This window comes from Archocentrus centrarchus, chromosome 23 (assembly GCF_007364275.1).
Source record: "Archocentrus centrarchus isolate MPI-CPG fArcCen1 chromosome 23, fArcCen1, whole genome shotgun sequence".
NCBI classification, from domain to species: Eukaryota; Metazoa; Chordata; class Actinopteri; order Cichliformes; family Cichlidae; genus Archocentrus; species Archocentrus centrarchus.
The window spans coordinates 12206766-12215668 of NC_044368.1; the positions used below are offsets into that span (position 1 = coordinate 12206766).

Sequence of the window (8903 nt, forward strand, 5' to 3'; positions counted from 1 at the left end):
CAGGTCTGTAGTCATTATTTCCACTGGTGGCTTCGGCCAGATCAATAGAATAGGAGGGCGCATGTGTGTCTGTGTATGGGTGTGTTTCAGAGAGGTAAGACACATGTCCAAACACACACACACACACACACACACACACACACACACACACACACACACACACACACACACACACACACACACACACACACACACACACACCTGAGGCAGCCAAGCAGGCACAATGCATGTAGGCAGGCAGCCAATCACAAATGCATACACACACACACTCGGTGCTGCCGGTGTTGGCATTTTGTCCCACCAGAAATGAAGACTGAGGCCCGATAGCACTGAGTGCAAAGGACAGCCTCTGGATAGATTTCCAATACCCAACCAGAGGCTTAAGCAAGACAGAGTCATGGATAATCCTCCCTCCTTCTCCTCCTCCAACTGTGCTCCATCAGTTCTCCTTCTCCCTCTGCCCCAACCCTGTCCTCCAACCTGCGTTGCTCCCTCTTTTCCCTGCTCGTTCCATCCCTTTATTCCCCTCTCCTACTGTTCCCTCTTTCCTCTCCATTGGCTGCTTCTTTCCCCTCTGTTTCATTGCCAGGCGGTGTTCTTGCTCCATCCCTCCTTTTCAACTCCGGTCTCCACTCTCTCAAACTTCTTCTCTTTTATCTCCTTTAATGCAATCTATCATTTCATTCTCTAATTTCTCCTTCGATCCACCCCACCCCTCTTTCCTATCATCTTTGTAGTTTTTTTGTTTTGTCTCTCAGATGGCGTTTTACGTTAAGAGCAGCTGTTGATGAGTCACATCCTTAAGTTAAAGCCATTATACTCTCTAAGATGCTAATACAAACGTCTTTAATACTGGTTGGCCTTTAATCGCTCATTACATCCTCCACTACAACATTACAAATCTTGCTGTGACTAACACATCCTCGCACACACATCCTCACACACACACATCCCATCAACGATAAGCTGAATCTATGCCTCTATGCCAGCTTACAGTCTTCTAAAGCCTGAACTAGGGATAGTGTGTGAGAGAGCAGCTTCTGGGTGTTTTTGCTTGTGACCCATTAATACAAAGCAATATCTATTTGCAACTCCCTCAGCTCATTTGTGAGAAGTTCCATTCAAGAGTTATTGTTGATTCTCAGGTTCTCCCTTTGAATCATCATTCCACAACTGCCAAATTACTGTTTCAAAACCCCCTGAAGGTTGGCTTCACCAGGTTACAGGGGTTCTCAAGTGCAGTACATTAGCGGGGTCCTTCAAAACTTGCATACTTTGATATCAGAAAAAATATGTTCAAAATTTCTGCTATGATCTCCTCTAAAAAGCAGAAATCAAATTATTTAAATTGGGCCACTCTTTGCAAAAGAATTTGAGAAGACTTTTTTGTGCCGACTACTTACATGTACACATTTGATTCTTACCAAGCCTACGCAGAGTAAAAACATCAGCATCTGTGTCACACTGACCAAAGGTTCATGTCAAGAGTCATCACTGGTGCTGGGTCTCTTTGACCCAAATGAGCAGTCTCAAGTGGAGGACTACAGTCCACCCGTTTTCTTCAGCTAATCTAATTCAGGGTTGCAGCAGGGCTGGAACCTACCCCGGATGGCATAGGGCAAGAGGGCTAACATTGAGATGCTCACATTCACACCTACACCCAACCTGACATGCATCTCCCTTGACTGTGGGAGGAAGCCAGAGTACCTGTTGGCACAAGGAGAATATTCAAACTCCCCACAGAGAGCCTCCAGTTGGCCAGTGGATTCAAACCCAGGACCTTCAAGCTGACAGGTGGCAGGGCTAACCACCATATAAGCGTCCTGCAACCCCATTATATCCAGGCCAAAACACAATGCACCAGGTCAGGTGTGCAGCCAGGAGCATACCTGGTGTGTTCTGAGTTTGTCGATTGCTGTCAGACTGTCAAGTTGGAGTTCCACTGTAATGAGCTGATAAAAAGGAAGGATTTTTTTTAACACCACCAAAACAACCATCATTCACCACATGCTCTGTTCCCTAGATTTGGCCCCTGCAACTTTGCCCTCTTGCACAGAATGAAAGCAAAGTTAAGAAGTCAATATTTTGACAAAGAAGATGAGCTCCACCACAAATTGCAACTGCTTCAGGACACATGTCAGGACAGAGTTTCAAGGAGCCATAAGCAAGCGTGCTGAGAGTGGTGCAGATAATCTGAAGGGGATAGTGGCAAATTTAAATCAGGTACAGTATGATATTTATATTGTTTGCTTTGTCTGGGTGCAATAAGAGATTTATTTTTTTTGGATTGCAGCTCATACTCCTCACCCTAAATATTGGAAAGTTGTGACTCAAAGCCAGCATTACAAACTGGAACCTAGAGTTCCCAGTTATGGAGAGAAGGTAACCTCACTGTCACAAGACATTTCACTCATTTCACTATAGCAATTACTGAATTAATAATTACTAAACCCAACAATGGTGAAACAGCACATCAGCCACCAGCAAACAACTCTCAGATAATTTCCACACTGAATAATTGTTGGTTGGCAGTCTTTTCATGACATCTAGTCTTGGTTGATAAATAGTTACAAAATAAAAGTTGTGTCAGTATCACAGACTTAAGTTTTCCATCAGCTCGAAATACTTCTTAAACTACCAGGACATCCTTGCCAGACTTTCTAACAAGATAAAGTTGGTGTTCAAGAATTGTTTTAAATGACCTTTTTACTGATTGAGGGAAAAAATAATAACATCTAAGAATATTTGAAGCAATATATAAACTTCTATGATGACCTTTCACTCTGAAAGCCCATTTCTCATCCTTCTGAGCTAACTGACCGCACACCAGGCTGTTTGCATCACAGGTTTTTAACAATGACATCACAGGCAAAGAGGTGACAGTTGCGATAATTCAAAGTTCACCATGGGAAAACACAAGTTGCCTAAGTAAGATAAACAAGGATTTTTTTTTACATTTTAAAAAAAACAGGCTCTGGTAACAGCAGTCTGAAACTATGGAGTGTGTATTGTAAGGCTGTCTGTTTGCAGAATATTCACAACCAGATCAGTTGCCAATAAAATGTTTTTGTATCTAAAAAAAACAAACAAGCAAAAAACAGATATATGCTTCTGTTTTCTTTATCAAATAACTGAGTTGTAGTTCTTGCTTTGTCTGACTGGGTCTCTACTGTACTTGGAAACAGCTTTAATACCTGTCCATCTAGGGCTTCATTTTTGCCGACCTACAGCAGCCAGGTTTGACCTGTGACCTAATGTTGCTCTTTCAACCATATTTGCTGGCTGTGGTTGAATGCATTGGAAAGAAATGGCAAAACTGCAAAAGATAAAGCAATCATACCTAACCCATGTCTGCCAGATAAAGTTTTAAACACACATGCAGCAATTGTGATTTGTTATTTATGCTTCACAGACACAGTGCTGAATTATTAAAGGTGATAATGTTCTCTGTAAATTATGGCTAGTAAGAATGACTTTGTCTCTGTGTCTTCACAGCTCACAGACATTGACTCAAACAAACCAACAGGAATTTAAACATGTAATTTGGCAGGAAATGGAGGATAACTAACAAGGTGGGGTCTTTGTAAAAAAAAAAAAAAAAAAAAAAAAAAAAGGTTCCCTAGTGTTTGTGTTAACTGCTTCACATGTCCTTTTATAAGTTTTAAAATAGTAAGCGTTTGTAGGATTGTTTCTTCAACTTGCAGTTACTGAAGACAAAGCATTTGATTGCAAAAGGTCCCATATTAACTGATTTTACTGCGATTGTGCCTGAGCAAAGGTGTCGACTGTCAGCAGGTTTCAAAAAGAATAATGCAAACTAACATTTAGGGATTACAATGTTTATCATGATGCATGTCATTTTGAAATGAGACTTTTCATGCTGCAAAACCTTATTGAATTAGTTTCTGGCCATTTTACCTTACCAAGAATTAAATTCCGCCAATATTGTGCAACAACTGGATTGGGTAACAGCTGATCGGTGCCTAATTGCCCAGATTTCCATCTATGTCAAGCACACTGATTGATGTCTTAGCTTGCTTAGCAGCTTCTCTGCCCCTGTGGATTCTAATTAAAACACGTCTGGAAGAAATACTTGATTAGTTTTTGCCTTTTTTAAAAATTAAGCAGCTACTTTACCACCTGCAGCTAATCTGATTTCTCAAAAGAGATGTTGATTCAACTGTATTTCCTTTAATTACGTTCATTGTTCAAACCTAAAGCCAGACTATGTCTAGATGTTAGTCCTGCATAAGAAATGAAGTTTTTTTTTTTTAATCTGCTGTCAAAGCTCTTCTTTAGTGCTTAGAAATTTCTGCAACACCTGTAGATGAGACATAAGATAAAGTGGTCAAATCAGTAGTTGTTGCAACATGTCTTTTGAGGTGACTTCAGTGCAGTGATTGAGCATATCAAGTCAAGTCATTATAGAGTGAGGTGAACTGGCAGATGGCCAACACCCCTGGGTAACAATTGCAAATCAATTAATATCCCTAACAGAGGTATCATGCCTCCAGCACAATGCCCACAGGGAAAGTCAACTTGCTGATTACACAGCTAAAAACTGCTGCTGTAATAACTGTGAGTCCGTGTATGTGTGTGTGTGTGTGTGTGTGTGTGTGTGTGTGTGTGTGTGTGTGTGTGTGTGTGTGTGTGTGTGTGTGCATCTCTGCAATAATGTGAGATTCCACTGGTGTTTATTTTTTCCAAGCCACATCAGTTACACATGCATTGCAGCAACAAGTCTGAATGTGCCTCAGTGCGAGGCTGTGCTTTCACAACTCATTCAAACAATCCCTAAAACTGAAATTATGCAGATACAGTACACACATGATACAAACATGATCATTCAGTACAGTTGTGTTATACCATCAACTCTGAATTACAGAGCAGATATAAAGATGCAGTCTAATTGATGGCGGAAGGAGAATGTCAGTTCTGGTGTTAGATGTCAGGAACTGTAAAATAAAGCTTCAGATATCGCCTGCTCTGAAACTTGTCTTTTCTTTCGATACAGAGAAGAGAGGTCAGGGTTAGCTAGAGAGCAGGGGCAGGAAGGGCTTTATTGTGGTTATTGTTAAAACTGAACCTCTGTAACTTAGTCAAAGCATTGCATCTATTATAACAGCAGTGTACGAGGGTGCTGTCATCTTTCGTGTGTGGAAAACATGTTAAGTGCCTCCTACAATATATCCACCTTCCTCCCCTCCACTTGACTCTCCTCAACAAATGAAAACTACAGATAAATATAGCATTTAATTTAATATAGCTGCTATGACTTTGACCAATGTATACCATGCAAATGATTTCCTGTTGTCAGTCACCATTTTTTTTAAATGACTAGAGCAGAGCAGGATATAAAGAATGGTATCTCAGTGCCAATGTCTTTGTAATTCTTTAATAGCTGTCATGTAGCTGTCAATAGACCAATGAAGAATGAACTGTCCGTGGTGCTGAAACCACCACCCACATGTGCAGCCTGAGATAAGTCTGCTAAAAATCCAATAGTAACAGGGCCCAAAAATACACTTAGGATTCTCTAATAGAGGTTAAGTCTTAATCAGACATTTGTTTTTTTTTTAATTGATCATCCTGAAAAGGCTGGTGCAAGGTTTAACTTCAGTTTTACAAGTGAAGTCATGAATCAATCTCCAGTAGAAAAAGTGTACTGTATCCTTGTGCTGTAAACTTGTGCCCTAAATTAAATGACATTATGCTGATTTCATGTGCTACACTTTCAGACGGCATTATGTACAGTGATGTACAAGAAAATAAGTGGCACTTAATCTTGAAAAGAATCACGTGTGTTGAATATCAAGGTTTACGTTTGTGTTCTTGTCCAGCAATTTTCTTCATCTGTTCGCTCACTTACAGCCAATGAAGCTGTGGTTATGATAATACTGGTGGTGTTGGTGCTTATTGTTTGGACATCTTTTTTAAAAGGGACAAATAAATATTTCCTGTCGATAATAACTGATTAAGATGACATAGTGGCAATCAAGGCAAAACTTGTCTTACAGACTGAACACACACCTGAACACACACATCATCGCGCCGTTCTGACTGTCATCAAACTAGCTTCTCAAGCTAGGTAACATCCAGCCTATCGTGAGTTCCTCCTTGAAACTAACTGTTGGTGAACGTGCCTCGTTGCGACACAGATGCACGCGCAGATACACTTACATACATACATACATACATACATACACATACACACACATACACCGCCACCCCTCTCCTCATCCCCTGTTGCTATGGAACCTGTCGCCAAGGCAGAGGTATTTGGTTGTGTTTGAGGTGGTGGACGAAGTCGACGACGACCATGATGATGATGATGGGCAGGAGGATGATAATAGTTATCGGGTAAATAAGGGTAAGCTGAATTGCATGGTTCTGCCGGCCATAGGCGAATGCAATGCTGGGCTTTGCTCTCTGCAACGTGGGTGGAAGAAGCGACGCGTAATACTGCGCAATGCAAACAGAGCTTTTCCACAGTACAACAGAGCACGGCACAGGATTCCAATTCACTCTTTGCCTGTGTATTCCCCTAAACACTTGAAAACTCCTTAAGGTTGAACTTTGGGTCGTGTTTTGTGTAAAACAATCTACTGTCCTCGCTGCCATCCCAAAAATAGCACATCATCAACCCAATTCTCAGCAGACAAATAAGTCCTGCAGGCCCTCCTACTGCCACCTGTCATCTCTGCATTTTTCTCTCGTGCTGCTATTAAGGGAGCCCTGAAGAAACTGAAAACTTGGATTATAACGTGAAAAACGCAACAACTGATTGGAAGAAAGGATGTTCGATGGTGATCGAGCTCCTTAGCAAACGCACTATGCTGAGTTGTGAAGTACACTTAACATTTTGTATCTGCAGTTTAGTTTAGTTGTGCAAAATGCTGTCATTTTCTACCTACTGGAGATGTGTCTTGAACAATAATATACCCCGCCTACAACTGCCAGTTGGCTAAATACGACCACTGCCCACCCATTATGCCACGGAGCTCACAGAGCACAGGCCTGTCAAAACCCACAAGCGTGGAAGAAATCAAGCAAGAAAAAGGCCTCATCCATATCTGCTCGCGGCTACCTGCAGCCTTATGTTGCGTGATCATGGCACAAGTTCACTTGCTGCACAAACTGCTAGGGGCCTGCGGGGAAAGATCAAATAGACAAACTGCACACAGAGGGGAAGTGGAGAAAAGAGAGCTGCATCTGTCCATCTGTTGAAAATGAGGGAAGAGCTACCACCCCCTTTTCCTCCTCCTTCCATCCACCTCCTCCTTTCCCCATCCCATCCCCATTTCGAGACCACATCATAGCCTACCTACTCCCTCCCTCCCTCATGCACAGTTAGATGTTTGTTAGTTGCAAATAAAAAGGACACCACATACCTTGATGGTTCTCAAGGGTGTCCTCCGGGATGTACATGTTTTTGCTTTCATTTACCATAAATGTAGTCCGGCGTTATCCCTATAGGTAAATGGAAGAGAGAGAGGGGGAAAAGCTGGAGAGGAGGAGGGAAAATAAGAAGAGGGGGGAAAGCCCCCAAAATAAATTAAAGAAGAGGGGAGGAAAGAAGAAAGAACTGTCTGACACGGACAGTTTGGGGTATTCCGTTGTTTTTGTTTATGGGGAGGGTTTCTTCCGATGAGTGAATATTACCTAATCCCCATGATGGAGGTGAAGGCGAGAAAAAAGAGGGAGCTTTCGGCGGAACCGGTTGGGAAAACGCACCGGTGCATCCCTCGGTACATCCGGGCCCTAGGCAAGAAACATGAGACCAGCACCGCGTTCAATTCAATTCACACCTCTCTCTCTCTCTCTTTCTTCCTCCCCTCTCCCGTGTTTGTATATATGTTTTAAAAAAAAGAAAAGAAAAGAAAGAAAGAAAAGAAAAGAAAGAAAAAAGAAAGAAAGAAAGAAAGAAAATTTTAAAAATGTTATAAAGCACGGGCGCTGTCAGTGACGGTCACAATGGAAGTGCGCAAAAGACGCATTCGGGCGCATCTTCAACAGCGTGTCAAAATGTGAGAGGATGAAGAACAGGAGGTGGAAGTGATGGATGATGAAAAGGAGGAGGAAGAGAAGAGGAGAAAAAATAGAAAATGAGAAGAGCGTAAATATTCCATCACGGGAAGCACGGGGTTAAATCTCCCAAAAGGTTGTCGGTTATTCCACGTATCTTTAGCAGAGTGCCCCCCTCAATAAAAACAGAAGCAAGGCCGTCCTGTCTCATCCGGAGGCGGGTTTCTCTGTCCTGATCCAGTCCATGATGGTCCGGCAGTGTATCTGTCAGTCAGTCTGTGTGGCTGTCTGCCTGTGTCTTACTGATTGGGAGTTCGAACTCTCTCTTCTCTCTGCCTCTGCTGCCTCTGCGGCTCAGCTCTGCAGTGATACCGAGAGAGAGAGAATGAGAGAGAGAGAGAGGGAGAGGGAGAGAGAAAGAGAGCGAGAGGTAGCCCCCCTCCCAGTGCATGTAGACGCTTTGACTGTTTCCAGATGTGTGTGTGCCTGTGTGTGCCTGTGTGTGTGCGCGCCAGAGAGAGAGAGAGAGAGAGAGAGAGAGAGAAGGAGGGAGGGAGGGAGACTGGATATGCAATAGTGTGGAACTGGCGGCTGGTATCCAGATGAGGATGATGATGGTGAGGATGAAGACAAAGATGATGATGATGAAGTGTGTGGGTGGTGAAAGGAGAGGAGGGCCCACAAAATGCAAAATATTTAGGAATACAGGGTTTGATGAAAGAAAGGTGCTGAAACCTGTGAGAGTGTGTGATACAGACAAGCAGAGAGAGAGAGAGAGAGAGAGAGAGGGGGGAAAGTGTGCCTGTGTGTGTGAGAGAGAGGAAAATAAAGGGGGATAATGATCCATAGCAGGCTCAAGCCCTACAAAGACTTTAATT

At 42.6% G+C, this 8903-nt stretch overlaps 1 protein-coding gene across 1 annotated transcript in view; it reads right to left on the minus strand.

Annotated features, from left to right (window-relative positions):
• cacna1c (calcium channel, voltage-dependent, L type, alpha 1C subunit) overlaps positions 1 to 7632 on the minus strand; it is a 207622-nt gene extending 199990 nt beyond the window's left edge. Inside the window, exon 1 of the mRNA XM_030720526.1 lies at positions 7392 to 7632. Within this exon, the coding sequence (XP_030576386.1) occupies positions 7392 to 7449 (58 nt within the window). The 5' untranslated portion in view covers positions 7450 to 7632. The remainder of the gene's footprint in view (positions 1 to 7391) is intronic.
• Between the last annotated feature and the right edge of the window lie 1271 nt (positions 7633 to 8903).